Source organism: Takifugu flavidus, chromosome 1, assembly GCF_003711565.1.
Source record: "Takifugu flavidus isolate HTHZ2018 chromosome 1, ASM371156v2, whole genome shotgun sequence".
In the NCBI taxonomy this organism is placed as follows: domain Eukaryota; kingdom Metazoa; phylum Chordata; class Actinopteri; order Tetraodontiformes; family Tetraodontidae; genus Takifugu; species Takifugu flavidus.
Genome location: NC_079520.1, coordinates 8443542 through 8465870, shown reverse-complemented (window position 1 = coordinate 8465870; position 22329 = coordinate 8443542). Strand labels below are relative to the sequence as shown.

General features: G+C 41.7%; 1 protein-coding gene across 3 annotated transcripts; it reads left to right on the top strand.

Annotated features, from left to right (window-relative positions):
• Positions 1–12780: 12780 nt before the first annotated feature.
• Positions 12781–22288, top strand: prpf40a (PRP40 pre-mRNA processing factor 40 homolog A). 3 transcript variants are annotated; one of them, XM_057012942.1, is made up of 27 exons: positions 12781–12872; positions 13799–13879; positions 14016–14159; positions 14852–14935; positions 15260–15278; positions 15374–15393; positions 15532–15573; positions 15698–15805; positions 15884–16004; positions 16241–16265; positions 16447–16662; positions 16852–16957; positions 18083–18147; positions 18236–18400; positions 19286–19394; positions 19480–19630; positions 19770–19903; positions 20006–20120; positions 20250–20341; positions 20493–20609; positions 20724–20861; positions 20954–21049; positions 21128–21214; positions 21296–21386; positions 21454–21515; positions 21586–21741; positions 21858–22288. In XM_057012942.1, the coding sequence occupies exons 1-27, from the start codon at positions 12870–12872 to the stop codon at positions 21945–21947; spliced, it is 2637 nt and encodes an 878-aa protein (XP_056868922.1). In that variant the 5' UTR covers positions 12781–12869; the 3' UTR covers positions 21948–22288. The 3 variants fall into 3 exon arrangements, with proteins under 3 accessions (XP_056868922.1, XP_056868830.1, XP_056869014.1); XM_057012850.1 differs by having other exon boundaries at positions 15695–15805; XM_057013034.1 differs by lacking the exon at positions 13799–13879 and having other exon boundaries at positions 15695–15805.
• The last annotated feature ends 41 nt before the right edge of the window (positions 22289–22329 follow it).

Genomic DNA, 22329 nt, shown 5'->3' with positions numbered 1-22329 from the left:
GCTCTTTGGCTCAGGACACCTGGCTGGTATGCGTTCATCTATTTTCTACTCGTTTCCCCCACCGCAGCCATCTATTGGATCCACCCCCCCACCCCCCCCACTTCAGAGGAAGCTGGTTAGTGTTTAAAAGCCTCAGCACGTGGATGCGACAGGACAGTTACAGTACATCAACTAGCAATATCTGGACATCTAACGTATGTATGTATGTATGTATGTATGTATGTATGTATGTATGTATGTATGTATGTATGTATGTACAGTATGTATGTATGTGTGTGTGTGTGTGTGTGTGTGTGTGTGTGTGTGTGTGTGTGTGTGTGTGTGTGTGTGTGTGTGTATGTATGTATGTATGTATGTATGTAAAAAATAATATACATAGTTATGATTAGTTTATGATGATTGTAATCACCTGTGACATTCTTGAAAATGCAAATTCGCGAGCAGGGATTTACTATTTTTAAAAGGTAAAACAAAGTTTTGTTGGTGGCATCAGTTACTTCGATTTTCTTTCCTTCTTTCTTTTTTTATTACCCTAAAATGGCTCCCCATCTCCTGCCCATTACAGTACTCAATGTTCTGTCAACCCGTCCCAGGGACACGTTGCCGCGGAGACAGTGAGGACAAGAAACTGTAACCAGCCACTGTCCACATGAGCTGCATGTTTCTACTTGGTTGAAAACCTTGAACATTTCCATCAATGATGGATCTGACTCACTGGGGCTAAAAGGCACACAAACACATACACGCACACACACAGAAAAAAACAAACACAAACACACACATGCGCGCTCACACACAAACACACACACAGAAAAAACCAAACACAAACACACATGAGCGTGCACACACACACACACACACATGTGCGCACACACACACACACACACACACACACGACCCTACAGTGAACATCTGCACAGTTGGCTGATTGTTTAAGGCCAACAAACACACAAATAAATATTTGTCTTTCAGCTTTCGGTCTGAACAGACGTTCACAAAGCCTGTGACATAAAATAGGTTTTACCAGTGTCAGAAAAATATACAGATTTGCTCAACTTTACTTTTTTTCTGTCATTTTGCAAATAATAATGTCCCTTTTTTGTTCCAGCATGCAGAAATTGTCCAAAGATTTGAGTGGATGGGATTAATTCAGACCCTCCTAAGGGCTTGGTGACACATTCACGCGTGTGTGGATGTAGTCTTGGTGTGAAAGTAGCTGTGTTGGGGGTGTTACCTGCCTGCCAGGAGCCTGGGGCATGAGAACGTCATGACTACCATTAATCTGAGTCCGATCTCAGCATCTGCTGCTGTCGCGCACCATTTCAGTCTGACTCCCTCGCTCTGACCGCCTCACTTCTGCCCGTTGCGTAACCACTTACATCCCTTGACGACGTCCCACTGCTTCACCCGACCGATGGAGCTTTTCGGAGCGTCATGCGCTGACTTGTGTCTGAGGCGGAGCATCTGTCCTAACTGTGTCCCTGTGTCCCCTCACGATATCCGGCTTAACCTCTGGTGATGGTTTGATTTTGTGGGGACAGTTTCGCATCTGTAACCACAGTTGCACTCTCATTGAGGAGTCTGAAAAGTTCATTTCACAAGAAGGTTGTAAAACATAAGTATGCCAAAGTCACCTCTCTGCACTGAATGTCATCCCTCGGTGTGGCTCCACATCATGATTCAGGGTTTTACTTTTATAAAGAGGTGTTGGGTTTTTTCTTCACCAGACACAGCGCACAGTGTCAAGACCAGAATAGCATGGCAATATGATATATATATAGTAAGGAGTAAGGGAGTGAAAGACGATCCTCCCCTTAAAGAGAAGCCAGCTCTGGCTAGGTCCATTTACATGACCATAATAATCAGATCATATCCAGTTTCTGGCGTTATCAGATTATTGCTGGTTATGAGAAATCAGCCATCTAGCTTTCTCTCCAATTCTCCAAATTCTTTGTGCATGTATAAGTGCTTAACCGATTCATTTTGTTCTTTAAAATCTGCTTTAAAACAGTAAAGAACCGAAGGGACGTGGTCACAATGGGAGTGAATGACAAAGAACTGCAAACATGCCATCAATAATGGAAAATCAAATAAAAACTAGTAACATAGTTACCCGGTGTTTATGATGTTGTCTTTATTAAAAGACTACAAGTGGCCTTACTACACAACAAAAAACATGACTGGTGGGCTGTAGTAGCCAGTTTGAGTTGATGTGGGGGTGCACGATAACAGCAGTGTTTATGTGAGGCCCTAAACTCTGACCAAAGCAAGTATGAAATTGTCCAAAAACAGTAGTAAAAGAACTGTATGCGAAGTGTTCAAAGCACTTTGAGAAACATTGTTATGAGGATCATTAAGCAGTGAAAACACGCCTGTGAAATGAAACCTAGAAAATGAAATCACGAGAAAGTACTAAAGAGAAGCTCTAAAAACAGCTGCTCCTCAGATGATTTCCTTTGACTTAATATGTGCGTTAAAATTCAACTACAGTTGTTAATTCTGAAAGCGCGGCATTGTTTTGGTTCCAATGTATCCTGTAAAACAACTAAAACCTGTTACGTGTCTTCATTTCTTCAGATATATAACACATGCCTATATTCTACTGTTGCCCAGACGGATGGTCCCTCCTGATGCGTCTCCTGTGGTCATTCCAGTGGTTTTCACTTATGGCCCAGAATTTAAATCAATGCGTATGAATCCATGGGATTTTCCACTGTTGCTGTCACGTGTTTGCTTGGCTGGTAGCAGACAGAAGCACCACCGTTAAACCAAGTAAGTTTTTGAAGAAGCGGATAGACATCACAAGGACAAACACCTCTTTCTTCTTCCTTTATAGACAAGTACAGTAACCAGCTCAGTGAACATCTCAGGTTAGACCAGTTCAGGATACCTTCCCCCAGCTGACAGCCACTGATGGCTAAAAGCATCCCTGTTGGGAAGACCCCAGGGCAGCAGAGAGGAGGAGGCGCTCCGCTGCCAGCACTCTAATCATGCAATGCACAGCGGAGCATCCTGAAAGTGAGGGTCTACATCATGTGTCAGACTCGCTCATTACTCTGTCTGGGTATCTAAAAGATTATTGGTGAGGGAATTGGTTTCCAGCAGCTTTCTCAAAGGTAGCTCAGGCACTGTGGTTACATGTAAGGTTGTATTTAAAAAAGCAAGCATGACACTCAGGGGTCAGTTTTTTATCCTCTGCCGTTCTTATGTGTTAGAATTACTAGGAAAAGAAGAATGTTTCCCAGGAGTGCCTCTGGTGCAGTTTCTGCTGGTGGGGCACTGATGAATGTGAAAGGTCCGAAAAACCACAGGTGGCATTTAGAAAATTGTAATAACTTGTGACACATGCTTGATTTTTGATATATGTGGCTTTAGAGTGGAGCTGGGTCCAGCAGCAGAATCTGAGAAACTCCAAATCAAAGCTGTCTCACTCTGCCTCCGCTCCCTTTCCTGTCTAACTGCTCTGAGCTCAGTGGTCTCCGCCCCTCTACCCTTTTCCCTGCCTGTTATCGTCACTCTCTCTCACTGAAGTCCTTTTGCTTGCTTTCAGCCTGCATTTCGGTGATGGGAACGTCAAAACACATCAGCTGTGTCCAGAGCAGATTTCAGTGCCGCCACTCTTTGCCGCCGACCTGGCTGAGCGAATGCAGATTCAAATATCTTGCGGAGGACACCCAAAAACCAAGATATTAAGGCGGTTTCAAAACCATGACCTCTTTACTGTGTCAGAGCAATAGGTACTCTAACTCCCTTAATAACAAACAAGCAATCAGGTCTAAGGTCAATAACTGTTGTTATGAAAGAACAGAAAGGCTCATTTCAGATCTCTTGTCTGCTCCTTAGAATTCCCTCTTTATTCAAGGGACTTTTGTCTGACTCTATTGCAGTTACCTCCTTAAAAATTAAATGCAGATAGCATGCAGATAGCATTTATTAGCAGATAGCAGATTTATTTACACAAACTAATATAGATATTGTTGGTAATAATATTAAGAGGGGTCAATCAGCTGCACTGTAAATTAAACATTGATTAGAACATTACTCTTAATTAAAACCTGTTTCCTTTTTACTGATAATTGATTGTTATCTTATCGCATGTTTAATATGAAGAAATAATATTTCCTTGATTTCTAGCGTATCTATCTGCCTTTGGGGTTGCCTTATTACTGAACTGCACCGTGAGTAATTTTGTAATTGTACTAGTCAGTGGCAAAATAAACCCGCTGATCATTTCCTCTCGTAGCACCTTTTAGCTCAAATTTCCTCTCGGCCTGCATCTGTTGGAGCTTTCGGCAACTGTGCATTATCGATGAAAACCAGCATGATCTGCTGCAGCAGACATCGACAAACAACGTTAACAGCGGTCATTGGCGTGTGGCTACATTTAGCGGCTTAAGATGTTTCCCCTCGGGAGTTGCTTGGTTGAAACCCAAAAGAAGAAATGCAGCATGACAATTTTGCCCATTCAACATCAAATATCAACAATGTGCTTCCATTTCATAAATGTGCCTTTTCAAAAAAAAAAAAAAAAATGATAAAAATACAATCTCTCTCTCTCTCTCGATATATACACACATATGTGTGTGTGTGTGTGTGGGTGTGGGTGGGTGGGTGTGTTTGTGTGGGTGTGAGTGGGTGTGTGTGGGTGGGTGTGTGTGGGTGTGGGTGTGTGTGTGTGGGTGTGGGTGGGTGTGTGTGGGTGGGTGGGTGTGTTTGTGCCATTTAAAAAAAGAGAATAAAAATGAAACTGAATGAACGCTAACAGAAAGTAAAGAATGACCAGAATATTTGCATATTTGCGTGTTAAATTCCTCTGTACTATGACTGCACGTATAGATGTAAAAGTATCTTTATCTTAAAGCGGCCTGGATAAATAGATGTGAGCCGCATGAAAGATTCCGCTTTCCTCGAAGAATGAAGGGGAGAGCGTCGGGGGTGACATGCTGCGAGGGTTTTGACAAGTGTCACATTATATTACCCTCTGGATGCAGAGGCTGATTACTGGCAGGCTGGGCAGATTTGACACAGGGCAAGTAAGATTTTCAAATTCGTGTTTGACCGCAGCATGGGAGCTGCTGGATAAAGATTCAGCCATGACTAAGACCTAGTTTTAGTCAGATTATCATATACTAAGAGCACAAACTTCTGCTGAGAGGGCCCAGAGCATGTCCATGTGTGACAGGGTTTGCTTTGAATAAAGGCCCCAAAATCACAGATGCAGTTTAAACATAACTGTCCTTACTGGACTTTCTTGAAAACATTCCGGCAAATGAATGACTGAAGGGTCATTTCATGTCAAACAAGGAGCAGGTCAGGTGATAAACACTGATAAGAGGAAAATATAGGAATCTGCTGGGATCAATCGGGTTATTATCTATATATTAACTAATTTTCACTACAATTAATGTCTGGTGAATGTGATCCAATATGATCCTGCAGGTTTTCTGTCCTACCAGATAGAAAAGTCCTCCCCAAGGAAGCTTGAATTCCAGGTTTGGACACTCCTGCTAAAAGGATGGGGAAGGGGGGGTTATATACCTGTGATTGATTGTAAGCCATATCAAAGCATTCTGTAATTAATAAAATGGTCCTGTTATTCTCTGGGAAACTATCTATGTCGTTGAAAACAATGCAGGGGTTAAATATAGTTGGTGCAAATATGCAGCCAGCCATGCTAAAACACATGGGAGAGAGGCAAGTGTACCTCCAGGAGATCACAACCCAAACGATTTAACACAATGTCATATTTTCCTCTCCTGGCCTTTATAGTCTTTATCATGACACGGCAGTTGTAACGGGGACGGGGACGGGGGGGGGGGGTCATTACTCTCTCCACAAATATTCCCATCAGAATGATAGAATGGGATGCCCGTCTCTTTGGAAGGATGCAGCATATGTATCCTTTGATCTTTCCTGAGTAATTCGCCACATTCTGGGGCTTTTTCCCCCCTGGAAATCTGGCTACCTGTCCTGCCTCAGCAGATGTCTGAAGTAATATTCATTTGCATATTCAGTGTCTGCCAACAGGTCTGATACAGAAACACAGCAGATTCCAAATCTCAACCAAAATAAGCAGAAATACAAGCAAAAACATACACAAAGAAAGAACAAAGAGTGCAATTTTAACATTTGATTTCTTAAATGAATTCATTTTATAGAGAGAGAAAGCTAACTAAGGTCATGGATACTTGAGCATAATGTCCATGAAAAACCACACGAGACTGGTTTCTTGGATGGTTTTTCATGGCTGTCCTCTAGTTTTGAGGGTGTCCTTGGCAGAGTTCCTCAGCCATGACGTCACGTCATTCTGCTTATTTTTGTGTTGTACAAACTCATGGATATGTGGGAAAGGTCAAACTGTGATGGGGAACTCAGTAGCTCGTTAACCAGGATTGTGATTTGCCTATTTAAAAAAATGCAACAAAAATACAACACATCTTTATTTTCAAATCAGGTGATCATTTAAAGATGCCCGGAGGGTAATTCATTCCTGTCAATTGCATGGCCTATTTATAAACATAAAATAACAAAGCTTAGCACTTCAAATACTTCCTGACCCAGTGAGATGGACGTGACATGGCTCAAGGCAAAGCAGTGAAAAACAACCCTGCAATGTTCCTTTAATTAAATGCCTGTCTGCAGTCTGACAGGATAGACCTGTGATATCTGAGCACCTGTGAAGCAGCACAAAAGGAGCGCTCGCTGTGTGAAGTTAACAGGATTGCGCCTGCCTGGCGCAGCCGGCAGAGACGCGGCTTCAGCCCAACTGTTTCTCGGCGATATGGAGGAGAACGTGAAGCCACAACTGGGGCGGGAACAAATGAAACTGCTCAGAACGACAGTTTAACATGATCCAATTAACAACATTAAAAGAAGCACACACTGGACAAGAGTCCAATTTGGCTGAAATTGGAATTGTAAATTTAGATAGATAGATAGATAGATAGATAGATAGATAGATAGAGATAGATAGATAGATAGATAGATAGATAGAGATAGATAGATAGATATAGATAGATAGATAGATAGATAGATAGATAATAGATAGATAGATAGATAGATAGATAGATAGACTGTAGTGGCATCTGAAGGCATATTCCTTTGAATGAAAGCCATACCAATTTATATATTTACTTTTTCTAGACCCACAGTTTCATTTTCCTATTTCCCTCACCTGCTGCACATTGTGCATGTTCATTACTGGTGTGGGAGCAGGTGCTTTCAGCTAACTGAATATTGCATTGCTCTGTGTGAGCGTGTGTGTGTGTGTGTGTGTGTGTGGGAGGGAGGGGGTTTAGGGCACAATGGATCTGTTTAATTCTTTCAGGCGCCCACAGGTCTCAGAGAAGCTTTTGAAAAGTGTGAAATGGAAGAAAAATCATCCATCCTATAAATAGATTCCAGCTGTGCAGAAAGCAACAAAAATGTGGTTTAATTAATATCAATCTTCATCTTGAAGGAACACCCCTGATGCAAGTGACACATAAAGTTTAGCTTTGAGACGCTGATTCTTAAAGGTCTAGTAGATAAAAAATGTAAATGGAGGAATAAAAAAAACCCAATGTACTTAATCCCCGTGTTCCACCGTGAGGTGACTTCTTTTTTCACAATAATTGCCATGCGGTTTTGATCTCTACATTATTTATAATTATGATGTCATATATTACTTTGGTCTGGGTACAATTACCAGGCCAATCCACTGATTTCTAATCAGACGTAATGGATGGACCCTGGCCTTTGATCATGTTTTTGTCTTGTTATTCACTGTTCCTTTTGTCGGCTGTCTGTTCTGTCATCCTGTTGTGTAATTTGCCTAATGGAGATGAAAAGAATCAAAAAGGTGAAGATGAATATAGAGAGATAAAATACATGTAATATTTTATGTTCTAGTGTCAGCGGTAGATTACTGGCTTGCTTCCATGTGGCATTTTTATTTTAGCTCATCCATTTTCCCTATGATTATTCCGTATAATTTCTCTATATTTCTCAGTTTGTCTCTAGACACAATAAATATGTGTGTGTCCCAAGCCTGCTGTGTTTCAGATTGTTCTAAACTGTTTTGATGCTCCATGTTCAACACTGTTAAATTGTCAAAACCCAAAATCTAAGCTCTCTATTCTCTTGTTGCTGAGGTGTCCAGTCTTGCATGCCTAATGAGCACTGCCAGATGTTTGGAGGCATTCCTACACGTTACAGGATTAGTGCTCTTACATAACAGATGTCATACGGTTCCTGTAAATGAACATTTGGAGGCTTTTAGGAGTCCACATTTCATCAAGTGCTGTAGAACTTGGCAGAATCCTGCGAAGCTTCGTGCGATGGCAGACATTTCCCAGAGGCTTCCTCATGGGAACTGTGGCTCATTCCACACCTGATGTTGCCTCACCACCGTGATCAAAACAGCCACGCTTCGTTTCACAAACAGAAGCTGCACAAATGGTTCGGATTGGGAAGCTTGTTTTGTTTTAGGCTGTAGAGGGTCATTATCATGGAGTCCCAAGCAGGCAGGCTGGCTGGCTGGCTGGCTGGCTGTTACACCGAGGGTAGCGCTGTGATAGCTAAGTGACTGCTCATTCATGTCCTGAACACGATGTTCTATATGGTGGGTGGGGATCATATAACAGCAATTAAATTTAGCTGAGGAAGTCACTATGCTGATCAATTCTGTGTATGGTTCTCTTCCTTGGGTAAAGTCCTGTGCTGCTTTTTGGAGATAGACTAATATCAGCTGGGTTCCAACATGCCATTTAAAAAAGCAAGTTTGTGTTTCAAAGCAATCTTGCTGGAGCAGTGAGCAGAGTGTAGCTAAAGGCCTTAATTGATCCAGAGATTATGACCCACCCGTCTCTGACTGTCAAGATACGGTGGGGGAAAAATCCTTTGGCTAAAATGTTCTCGTGTGAAAAGTTTCTGAGCCTGATTCTGCACTTTTGAGCGTGCTACAGCTGAAGACTTAATTAAATATATGGTGTTCAGGAACAGAAAACTTTAAATTGACAATATTGTGCATACACAACAAAAATACTTTTTGGGATCTGAAATGGAAACAGAGTTTTATTCATGATTGTGTTATTGGCTACATTATGTGTAAACAAGTGTTTTCATTGCCCTGCATGTGTGCGTCCTTCCAACAATAGAATGGAAACATGTTTCAGTGACAGGACAATTGAATTGAGCAAAAAGCCCAAATTCAAAGTGAAATATTACACAGATATCCCCTTTTGATCTCTCTTACACACAGCAGAGGGACATCAGTCTAATCCTGCACCACCTTTATTCCTCATCCAAATGTATGGAAAAGGAAAGATCTTATCCCGGGTGTTTCGGCGGTCTACTGAATTACGAAGACATACATGCCAATATCACCGGCCCATAAAACACTTTCAATAATTTAGCTCATGTTGACACGAGCAGGATTTATTGCCAGCTTAAACCTAAACTCAGTGAGGATTTTTTTTTTTTTTTTAAAAGCAATGTTTATTAATGACTTCCACCAAATGATGCTGGTTCTATCTTACGCGTGGCTGAACACTCCAGTGTTGCTCTGCTCAGGAGCGAACGTTGGGTTTCGGTGTTCTTAATCAGAACCGCAGTTAATTGTTGACAATTTTCATCATTTTACACGGTAGCACAGCATCATGATTGCAGTCATTTGTGCACTCCATGCAAAGATAAAATTATGATATTTCATATTTCACGGGCCTAGTGTTACGTTGATAGCATTCTCCTGTAAAAGACCTGGCAGAAACAGTGGCTCTGACAGTGGATCCAGACAGTCTGAGTCTGTAAATTCAGAGTTTAAACACTTCCAGTCTTACAAGAAACACACAAGTAAATCAGGTAATTGCATCATCAATTTATTGAGTTTTCACATAGCAAGACCAGCGTCTGTTTCAAGGTTAACTTGCTGCTGACAGAGGTAACAGCTCCTTACTTTGCCAATTCCATGGCTCTGAAAATGAAACCAATGTTAACACAGACAGCGTTATTCATAGCTAGATTTTAACAGAGAAGTGAATGTTCTTTCTGATTTCAACAACCGCCCGTAACTGGCATGGAGGTACAGAAGAACAGATTTATATTTGAACTTTTGGTACGATAAAGTCTGTTCAGGGCAAGATAGCAGACAAAGGAAGTATGGTGACCAGTTGGGAAGGTGGTGGTCTGTGTGTGTGTTTGTGTCTGCGTGTGTGTGTGTGTCTGGGGGGGGGGGGGGGGGGGGTTGTTCTGTATGTCCATCTTTCCTACACACACTCACTTCAAGTGCCACCAGAAGTCATTTTTTTCTCGACAGATGACATTTTTTGACAATGCACCTTTCAAACGCATCCTTGCCACTAAGGAACACGCTCAGCTGAGGCTCACAAATCTGAGGCATGTCTGAGTTGTTTGACAGGCTGATATTTCATATCTGAGTCTGGAAATCTGTCTGAGCTGTCACGCCGTTTGATGTGGGGCTTTTTAATGTAAAAAGAGTGAGAGCGACTTAAATAGTGCATGACATAATGGCACATTTCTGGGGTCATCATCTGCAAGTGTGTGTGTGTGTGTGAGAGAGAGAGAGAGTGTGTGTGTGTGGGGGGGAGCTGTGTCTGGAATCAGCAACTCTTTGAGAACTTGAAGCTGTGATAGTTGGTGTGCACCAATCAGCAGCTTTGTGTGTTGTTGGTTGATAATTGCAACTCAAATAAGCATTTAATAAAAATAGCACAGAGGCTGTGGAGAAAGAATAAAAAAAGAAAGATCCGTTTATAGCCAGGGTTCAACTCTGTGGCCGTCACACTGATAGCACGTATCAGCTAAAATCATACAAAACCCACGTAAAGGGATTTTTCACTGATTAAAGTGCCCAATAATGACCTGCATGCATAATATGCTTAAAACATCCTTAAAGAACATAAAGTAGGCCAGGAGTTACTTGGAAAGCATCATTTAGAGTCTAATTTTAAACTGATTTGGCACTAGTTCTGGCTCCCCTGTTTTCAGACAGGAAATTGCAAAGCGTGCCGCAAATGTAACGCTGTACAGCTGATTGCTAATGTGAACGCAGCTGACAGGAAGCCGATCAGCAGATTAAAAAGAGGAGAGCCTGTAAGGCAGGTCAGCATCATGCTGGACTGGACCAGAGGCAAGCATTGACCAGCTCAAATAATGTAAATCAATCACACTGGCCCAACATTGTGTGTGTGTGTGTGTGTGTGGTGTGTGTGTGTGTGTGTGTGTGTGTGTGTGTGTGTGTGTGTGTGTGTGGGTGGGTGTGTGGGTGGGTGTGTGGGTGTGTGGGTGTGTGGTGTGTGGGTGTGTGGGTGGTGTGTGTGTGTGTGTGTGTTGTGTGTGTGTGTGTGTGGGTGTGTGTGGTGTGTGGTGTGTGTGTGTGGGTGTGTGGGTGTGGGTGTGTGTGAGACAAAGGACTAAAAGAACATACATCTATATACAGTAGGTTACAGGAACTGTGTTACTGTATATCTGCTAAATGAAACGTATATTTTGTTTCATGTGCACAAAACTTAAACTTCAAAATCTAAATCTGATTCAAACACTGATTAAAATTTAATTTCAAATAATATAAGGGCACGACATCAAGGGGAATCAGAATTTATTCTAGTAGGTATACAACTTGCTAAGGCTTTTGATAATCTTTCACCCCCCTCAGGCCGACCAAAACATTCGAAACTGGGCTGTGATGTTGATTCATGTCTGTTTCAGTGTTTGTTTGTCTGAAGGAGACAAGTGGCCGACTGACTCCCATTATTAGATGGAGGCTCCATCCATCACCGTTCCTCACTAATGTCTTATTGTCTTTTCCGCTTGTTAAGAGAATGGATAGAGAATGTGCCTCCAGTTGTCAGTAAATGAATCTTTTATTATAGAAGGCCCTAACTGGGGGTCCATATGTTTTCAAACACTTTGTTGCCCTTTAGCAGACCTGTAAACTCTCAACTCCAAGAAGAAAAAAAATATCTGCTTTTTAAAATTACTTTAAATCATTTCATCACCTTCAGCTTCCTCAGACTACAATGACTTTGAAAAGGAAAATCAATTGAGTAAACTAATTATCCACCCAAATGATGCAGTTTTGCATATAAATTATTACTAAACTGTAATGGCTAAAAACAGAGGGAAACAATTGCATTAGTGGCACTTAAAGAGGTAAAATTGTGTAGCCTCTCCACTTTCCAATTTCCCACCATCATCGGAAATCATTCTGCCGACCAGCAAGAGAACTGTGTCACAGGAGCCAATAATTGGAAAATCTCAGCCAGCTGTCCAAATGATCCCCAATACACCGAGGTAATTTTGCTCCAAGTCTGAATGCCGTCTACTTCAGCTTTGGAAATTGGAACCTGATATAACATCTAAAATAGCACTCACTGCAACAGTATTTAAAAATAAGAACCTTTTTGGTAAATACGTGTGTATCATGAGATAGGAACACAGATTTAAAATGGTAAATATAATAGTGCTCATTAATGCCTGCAGTGTAATGACCAGACCTGACAGAGTCATGCACTACAGTAAGAAAGATTTATGGCATTACACACACACACACACACACACACACACACACACACACACACACACAACACACACACACACATACATACATACATACATACATACATACATACATACATACACGTGTGTATGTGTGCGTGCGTGCGTATGCATGTATGTATTTCTCTTGTTATACACTTTGCAACAACACCAGACAGAACGTTATGCGCACTACTGCGCAGTTTTGACGCAGAATGAACCTTTAAAGTCTTCTTCCTGACTCGACGGAAATGGAAGCAAGTTGGACCAATCGGCTTGCTCGTTGTTGAAACGTGCTACAATTTCATTGAGGTATATATTAGCCTCTCGCCAACATGGTGAGTACAACTACTGGGGGGTAAATTGTGTTAAATTAAAAAAAACGTTTACTCGTGCAATTACAGGCTCCATATTTGCCGTTTTTGTGCGTGTTGAATTACTATCTTGGCCGCCCTCTCTTCGTTTTAACTGTGTTATATACCTTTAAAACACCGCGGATTAGCATGCTATGTTAGCGCTGTTAACATTTTGTGCTAACGATAGCGGCACAAGTATATTAATGATTTAAACTATATAGCAAATTTGAGAGAAAACAAAACTTGACAATTGTAAGATGGAATCGCTGATATTATTTTGAATAGACGAATACAAAGTAAAATATATTGCTATCTTGCTACTAAAATGGTAAGCTAATAAATAGCTTAGCGCTAGGTGGACAACGGCTGGTGTACCGGCCATTGGAAGAAAGAGTGTTTTAACAAGCGGCCAGAATTTTGATTCAAATGTGGGAGTATTGGACTTGTAATTCCTGCAGTACTGACAGTTTGTGGCGCCTGGAATACTAAACGTATTTCCAAAATCTGTTCCTTTTCATAATATATCAATAAAAAGTCTGGATGGATTCAGTTATAACATGTATGATAATATATAAATTTGTGATCTATATGTTAATCTATGAATGGATTAGAGTCCAAGACCCTCTGAAATGCATTGTTTTTATGCTATATATGTTTTGTTGGGGATTTTTTAAAACTCTGGATTTAAAACTGACCATTATAAAACCCTAAAATGTATGTGACTTACTGCCATCACCATAGATCTGCCCTCTTTCAAATATAGGTTGTCTGGCATGATAAGTTTTGATTTTTAGAATTTCAATTCATTTAAGATTTTCAAGTTGGGCTTAATTAAATCCATTGCAAGCAATTCCAAGTTGCCATTGGCTTTTTATTTTTAACTCTTTGGTGTTTTTTATGAATAACAGTCTTCTTCAGAGACTAATAATGGCCCCGCCCAAGCGCCACCTTATCCAGGTGTACCGCCCTCAGCAATACCGCCCCCATTTGTAAGTCATTGACAGATATGATTAGTTATTCATCCCTCGTTACCAGTCACCACAGGAAATTGACTGAATTAACAATTGAAAATGCCAAATGTCCTCATTTGTTTCTGTTGTGTTTTCTTATTACCTCCTTATTTAGATGGGACCACCGGGAATACCGCCTCATTTTCCTCCCATGGGATTGCCTCCAATGGCACAACGACCCCCCAGCATGACACCTATGCCCCCTGGTATTCTTCCGCCTGGGATTATGCCACCAATGGGGACGCCGCCGTTGGGCCAGGTAAGAAAGTCAGATTAATTTTAGTTATTCTCATTGTAAAACAAAGTCAAAGTTCACTAAGGAGCTCAATTAAAGAATAAAACTGCCCATGGAAATTGAAATAACCAAAATGTTCACTAGCCTTTGCAGAGATATATTACAGATCACCTCTCTCCTCTTTTTTTAGTGTTAATCGGTATATTTAAAAATCTTAAACATTACCCTGTGATTTTTTTTTTTTTTTTTGAGAATTGATGTGTAAGTTCCATCGTGTTTATGAAGAGATAACACATCTATAACTTTTTAGCTCACCCTACCTCTGTCCTGAGGTATTATCTTCATCAGTGCTTTAATTACCTTTCAAAGTGAAACCAGATGATATTTCGCAAGCATATGCAGTCTTGTCCTGTGTGACACCGAGGAGTATTTTCATCACTGAACCAGCCCCTGAGCCAGAGAAGGTGCTGAGGCAGTGTAGTCCTGTGCTGCTGCTTCTTCACACTTGACACACTACAGCACCATCACACTATTAAATGAGCACAGCGCAGCGCAGCTCTTCCCAGTCTCACCTTCACCCCCTGTTGAATGAAGTCCTCAAACCACACGCACACACTCACACAAACACCTTGTCTCACGCAGCGTCTTCATGCGTCTGACCATGCTAAGTGGCATGAAAATGCCAGATGAATTTTTTATGCTGCTTCTTTTATTAGATTCCAGGCATGATCCCACCTATGATGCCAGCAATGATGCTGCCACCTCGAATATCAGCTGCATCTGTGCAGCCAACAGGACCGGTAACACAACACACTCAAACCTCTGTGCTTTGCTTCACCAAACTTATAAATATCTTTATTTGTGAAGTGCTTCTTAACACAGTGCTTGAATGGATTCTAAGAAAAGATGGTTTTATATATAGAAACGGGCAAAAGTGAATAATCTGTTACAGTTTTGGAGAAACGTGTGCCAGCGAGTGCCAGTGTGTCTGCTGTGATTTATTGTTTTGATTTTAAATTATACATTATTTTGGAAAATGTGAAGTTTTTTTCTCTGAGTTATAATGCAGAGATGTGGACTTGATAATGTTTTCTAACCCACTCGTAAAATTGTTTTTTCTGCAGCCTGGTGTTGATACCCCAAGTAAGAGTCTTAATTTTCTGCTTTACTCACAAATCATTTTTGTGCTTGTTTTACATTCTGCACCGTCTCACTCATTTGTCTTCTCATTTCTGCAGCAGCTGCGCCTGGAACAACTGTAAGTGCAACATAATGAATCTATATATGCTCTAATTTGGGGTTTATGAGTTGCACTGTCGTTATTGTGTTTAGTGTGTTTGTCATTTTTCTTCATAAAGCAGCAGTCTGCCAAGCTCTCCCTTTGTTGTCCTTGCAGAGCACCACAAATGGATCTCCGCCAGAGGAGCAGCCAAAGAAGGTGTGTACACATAAAAAGGACAGATGTGTATATGACAGAGTAAAAACATCCAAACCAGGTCCAGTGTTCATCTTGATATGGTAACAAAATGTTTACTTCTCTCCTTTTTCATCTGCCTCAGAAGTCTGTGTGGACAGAACACAAATCATTGGATGGAAAGACATATTATTACAACACAGAGACTAAACAGTCTACGTGGGAGAAACCAGATGACCTTAAGTCTCCTGCGGAGGTACATATAAATAAATTGTCCTTTAAGTAACCATTGGTTTACTATACCAACACTTGTATTTCATTTCTCCTTTCAAAGCAAATGCTTTCTAAATGCCCCTGGAAAGAGTACAAGTCGGACACAGGGAAGCCTTATTATTACAATTCGCAGACTAAGGAATCCAGATGGACCAAACCCAAAGAGTTGGAGGACCTGGAAGGTAAAGAGATGCTGTCTGATTACAATGATGAAATCAGTGAAGCTCCTCACTGAGATGTGTTTCTCACCACGGAGGCTTAATCAGCATGATAAATTAGACAACACTGACGTGGTTGGATACCATTGAAGTACAAATGCAGCAACAACACACAATTACGTCTGTGCGGTCTCTTATCTGCAGTGTGCTTTGAAATGAAAACGAGTAACATAACGAGTATCTCAATTTGTCTGTTCCAGCCTTGATCAAAGCAGAAGAGAATGGGTAAGAGCTCTTTGGCTGTGGTAGGCTACAGCTGACTGTTGTATCTCTAATTTTGAAAGTTACACTAGATATTTCCTAGGATATCTTTTATGCTTACCGGTGTATATAAGTAAAAAAATATATTTTACTAGTATTTTTTATACTGGGTGGTGTAACTTGAGTCATTCTGGTGTAATTTCAGGACGACTGAGACGGCGGCTCCTGCAGCCATCACGGCTCCTGCAGTGCAAGCAGAAAGTACAGCCTCTGTGGCGGCAGTAATGGAGGCTGAACCTACAGTGGCAGTCTCAGAGGAAGTCGTGTCCCAGGCGACCGCCACTCTCACAGCTGAGGTCAAGGCTGCAGATGCACCTGTGGCTGCCGCAGAGAGCCCAGCCGCCACAGAGGTCCCGGCCAGGTAAGCAGCTCCTGTCTGATAGAGACGACTGTTTCCCAACCTCTGCCACTCGCTGTCACATCATATAGCAAAAACCCAAATATGGAACCATTCACAAATATCACCCTGCATTTACTGCATATACACAACTGTGGGCTTTTCCTTTCCTTCTTTTCTTTATTAATCATTCATGGTTTATTTTGCCCCCAGTGTCGAAGCCCCAAAGGAGGAACGGCCAGAACTTCAGAAGAAAACCTACAAATGGAACACAAAGGAAGAGGCCAAGCAAGCCTTTAAGGAGCTACTGAAGGAGAAGGTGAGTCGGTCTGTCAAGTGGAGGTAAAATGGAGTAGAATCTGTGTGTCTTTGTCGGCCAGTGCCACGAGTTCATTTTACCTGACATTTAACAGGTCAGGTTTTTAAATCACTGTGCTGTTATCGGCAGACTCGCCCAGCCGAACATTAGGGTCCATATCTGTGCTTTCAGCTGTGAGGAGCGTCATAAATATTTCTCTCAGTGGGTTATCTGGTGTACCAAGAAAAACTTAAAATGCTTTATTTTGCAAGCGCCTTTGCAGCTATGAACACCGATGACAGGTTTGGGTTTTAGTAGAGTTTACTTCACTGGAGTTCAAATGAAAAATCAAATCAGGGATTTTTTTCTTGTACAGCTATTATTTTTTTTATTTATTCATTTTTAAATTTCTTGAGTTTTTAGGGTACCCACGTCTGTGACATTATATTTATCACACTAACTTAAGTGATGCTGTTGTACACATTAAGGATTGTATTCTGTCAGTATCTCTTCATGTTTTATTGGGTTACCAGTTAGCAGCTGTATTTTTATCTCATCTATAAACCTTATTTTACTACAGAAGTCAGGATTGAACTCCTGTTGCTGAGTGTGTTTCTCAGCCGTGAAGACTGCCTGCGGCCACCCGTTTTGAGCGCTGCTATATATAGGCTCATTTTAATTTGTGCACAAAGCAGTCCTCAGAGATTGCTTGCCATTTCCTGCAAGATCTTAATGGCTTTGTCTTTATGATTAGCTTTATTGGATCACAGGCACGGGCTGCAGGGATTAAGAGAGTGGGAGAAAGTGGTGTGCCACGCTGAGTTAGAATAACACTGACAACTGGTGAGACAGAGGCACATCGTGGAATCAGTTCATAATGGATGAAGGAGTAACTCCCTCTGAGATACAAGTGCTAGAAAAGGGCACTTACAGAAGTCATCGAGGGTACCTCTTTAAATTATTGCCACTCCATACCTCTTAACTCAGCATGTCTCAATAATTTAGAAAATGCATGCAGATGGAGCAGCACAGCATCTCTGTTTGTCTACATACAAACATTTATTTCCATTCATGATCTGTTAAAATATTGTGTTTGATGTTCCAGGTTAACTTTATTAGGCTCTCGTAACCTTTTCTCTATTTCAGGGTGTGTCGTCAAACTCGTCTTGGGAACAAGCAATGAAGCTGATCATCAACGATCCTCGCTACAGGTACCACACTGTTCATGTGTCCGGTTTTGCAGTGGCTCTTGGGAGCTTTCAGCTTGATTTTTCCCTCTTTATAAAAAAATCTTTAAAGTGCCCTTCCCAAACTGAGTGAGAAGAAACAGGCCTTCAATGCCTACAAAGTACAGACAGAGAAGGAAGAGAAAGAGGAGGCCAGAATCAAATACAAGGAGTCCAAAGAGACATTTCAGAGGTTCTTGGAGAACCATGAGAAGATGACGTCTACCACCAGATACAAGTAAGATCTCTGTTGATCTCGCAGTTCTGTTTTTCCTGTATTGATTTGTGCTATTGTGCTTTGTGAAACGCTAATAAACCTTGTCATCTAATGTCCTCTGTATCTACAATTTACTGTAAGGGCCTATGTGTTGGAGTGTTAAGCAGTGATGAGAAGGACTTTTAATTAGTTTGGATCAGTAATATAGGTCCTATTTCAGAGACTGGTTTAAACTGCCACAACTTGAATTATCTGACTGACTGGTAATTAATCTAAATTAATGGTTCATAATGTAAAGGAACTCAAAGTTTCTGGGTGGTACCTTTGGTCCTAGATCAGCTTGTTGATCAAGAATTTGGCTGCAGGCTTCTAGACACAGTCGAGCTCCTATTTTCCAATTTTGTTAGCCATTGATGCAGCATAACACAATTAAATCACAGAATGGTTTTACTGTTTCACTCCTGGCAACAGGAGACTTTGTTGGCTGGCTTACATCACTTCACAGTTCTCTCAGGTAGTGTGAACGTAACCAGGATGGAGATTTGTACTAGCAGGCAAAAACAAAAATACTCCACAAAACAATTGACTGATGCTAGAATCCACTTAAGATTTAATAGAAATGCATGTATTTAGGTGGCAGGTCTGGACATTTTTTTAGTGTTTAAAATCTCAGTTTTAGAAGCGTCACAAGTCTGAAATTCTCCTTTTTTAATAATTTAGTTTCATCTTCTGTTTTTCTGAGCAGTGAGACTGAAATTTACTGGTTAATTTGACTGTTTACTTTTAATAAACACAATAATTTAGGCCCTACAGGAAATGCTTCTAAAGAATTGTTATTGCTTAAAGATGACTTTGGCCTGTAAAATGCTGCCACCGTGTGGTAAAGTGTATGTACTTCGAATCCAGGAAAGCGGAGCAAATGTTTGCTGAACTTGAGGTGTGGAGTTGTGTCCCTGAGAGAGACAGACTGGAGATTTATGAAGATGTGCTGTTTTACCTTGCTAAGAAAGAGAAGGTAAGGCTTAAACGTCAGTCAAAACCATTTTCAGTTGTAATCACAGGTGAGATCTATCCTGGTTTACCCCCTCCCCTCTTTCCAGGAACAAGCCAAGCAGCTCAGAAAGAGGAACTGGGAGGCTCTCAAAAACATACTGGATAACATGGCTAATGTAACATACCGGACCACCTGGTCCGAGGCCCAGCAGTACCTGTTGGACAACCCTACCTTTGCAGAGGATGAAGAGCTGCAGAGTATGAGAGGACATCTTTATTGGCTTTAGTTTAAGGAGGATGAAATACTAACGCAATTGTGTTCTTACATGTTTCTGCACATGCACAGAGGATCTTTCGAGTATCTTTATAGTCTTCTTTTTTGGTCCTGTGATTATAGATATGGACAAAGAAGATGCCCTCATTTGTTTTGAGGAGCACATCAGGGCTCTGGAGAAGGAGGAGGAGGAGGAGAAACAAAAGACTCTTCTGAGGGAGAGAAGACGCCAACGCAAAAACAGAGAAGGTTTCCAGGTGAGCAGATAGAGAAAGATGAGGACAGTTTGAAAAGAACCACTTATTTCAGCTTTTTTTTTCTTCATTTCTATCCTGCATGACATTTTTCTGTTCACAAAGAAATTTCTGGATGAGCTCCATGATCATGGGCAGCTTCACTCCATGTCATCCTGGATGGAAATGTACCCAAGCCTGAGCTCAGACATCCGCTTTGCCAACATGCTGGGACAGCCAGGTAGGACAGGACCCTCCTGTAGCTTCACATACACATCAATTATTGGTTCATGTAAATAAAATGTGAATCTTATCAGCCAAAAAGACTCATGGACCTCCGTTAAACATCAGTTTGTTTGATATGCCCCAGGTTCTACACCCCTGGATCTGTTCAAATTTTATGTGGAAGACCTGAAGGCCCGCTACCATGATGAAAAGAGGATCATTAAGGATATTCTCAAAGTAAGAGGGTTGTGTCACTGAGCGTCATATCTACAAACTTCTGCTGAACACAGATTCCATATGTTTACACTAGACCATTCACATGTGTTACTGTAGGTCAGCTGCTCTATTGTGTATTTTACTGAGGCCTTTTCCATCTGCTGTGCTACAGGACAAAAGTTTTCCAGTTGAAATCAACACAAATTTTGAGGACTTTGGATCAGTCATCAGCTCAGACAAGCGTGCCACCACACTGGATGCTGGAAACATTAAACTGGCCTTCAACAGTGTAAGATTCTCCACGCGAACCTTTTACACCGTGTTTAAAAGCACAGGAGCAACGGTTTAACTGAGTCTTTGGACGTCAAGCTTCTAACTCATGTTACGATTTATCCTTGTGCAGCTGCTGGAGAAGGCAGAGGCGAGAGAGAGAGAGCGAGAGAAAGAAGAGGCCAGGAAGATGAAGAGGAAAGAAGCAGCGTTTAAAAACATGCTGAAGCAGGCCACACCACCACTGGAGCCAGAGACCGCTTGGGAGTCTGTGAGTTCCTTCAATCCTCATTGGCAGTTTCGTAATAATAGATGTGTTTTTACAAGCTCGCAGTAGCTGACATCTTGGTGGCATCGTTGCAGGTAAGAGATAGATTTTTGAAAGAATCTGCCTTTGAAGACATAACCCTGGAGGCAGAGAGGAAGAGGATATTCAAGGACTTCATGCATGTCTTAGAGGTGAGTCCGTAGTGAGGGGGAGGATGTTGGGTTGTTGTGAGGAAGGTGATTTTAATATGCTGTGTTGATTTCATTCAGCATGAATGCCAGCATCACCATTCCAAGACAAAGAAGCACTCAAAGAAGTCCAAAAAGCACCACAGGAAACGATCCCGCTCCCGATCGGTTGGTGGCTCGGACCCAAAATGGCGCAGACGTGATCTTGCTGTAGCCGTGCGTGATCGGTGCTTTTCTGACTGTTGACAGGGCTCAGAGTCGGAGGACGAAGACTATCACAAGAAGAAAAAGAGATCTCAGTCCAAGTCTCCTTCAGAACGCTCCTCCAGTGGAGAATCCGGTGGGTGGCCTTTACGGCTCGGATCAGAGGTTTGATCAGCGTTTATAACATTTACTGATACTTCCAGAGAGAAGCTATAAAAAGTCCAAGAAGCACAAGAAGAAGACCAAGAAGAGGCGTCACAAGTCTGTAAGTACGCAAGAAACGCTGTGAAACACGGATGGGTTTGGATTGGTACTGACAGAACTCACAACAACAGGCGTCTCCGGACTCTGACAATGAGAAGAAAGGAAGAGAGCGCGACGGAAAGCGCGAGAAGGACCTAGAGAAAGAGAAAGAGAACGACAAGTCTCGGGGGAAGTCTCGCTCAGACTCGAAACAGAAATCTCCGAAGAGAAAAGCAGCCAAAGAGGAGGTGGGTTGTCGTGAAGACTGAGGATCACGTTCAGAATTTCTCTGTTTGCACCCTTTGAAATCAGTCTTTTAGATTTGGGGCGCGAGACTATTTAAACTCTTTGGTGTTGCGTTCAGGGCGGCTGGGATACGTCAGGCAGCGAGCTGAGTGAAGGGGAGCTGGAAAAGAGGAGGAGAACTTTGCTGGAACAACTGGATGCTCCGTGATTCCGATCACGCTGTTCACTCCTCCGACACGCATTCCCATCATGCCCGTCTGCCTGTACCGGTCACGCCGCCCTGGAAGGGCAGATTACACACTTTTGCAGGTGTGCTGCACCGTCCACACACGTCCATGTCCATGACTTGGCTTTTTTGGATCGTCTGCTTTTTGGTTTAGCTGAATATAGCTCTGGTTGCCATTTTCTTTTGTATTGAATTAAAAAGTAACTAATCTGGATTACTTTAGATAATTGTTTTAATCCAGCTGCAGCTGAACTGACTTTTAAATTGGATCGTCTGTTAAAACTAAAACTGTAGTGAAACACAATAAATACTGTTTGAATGGATCTCGCATTTTGGGTATTTTACATCCTTCCAAGTTCGTCCA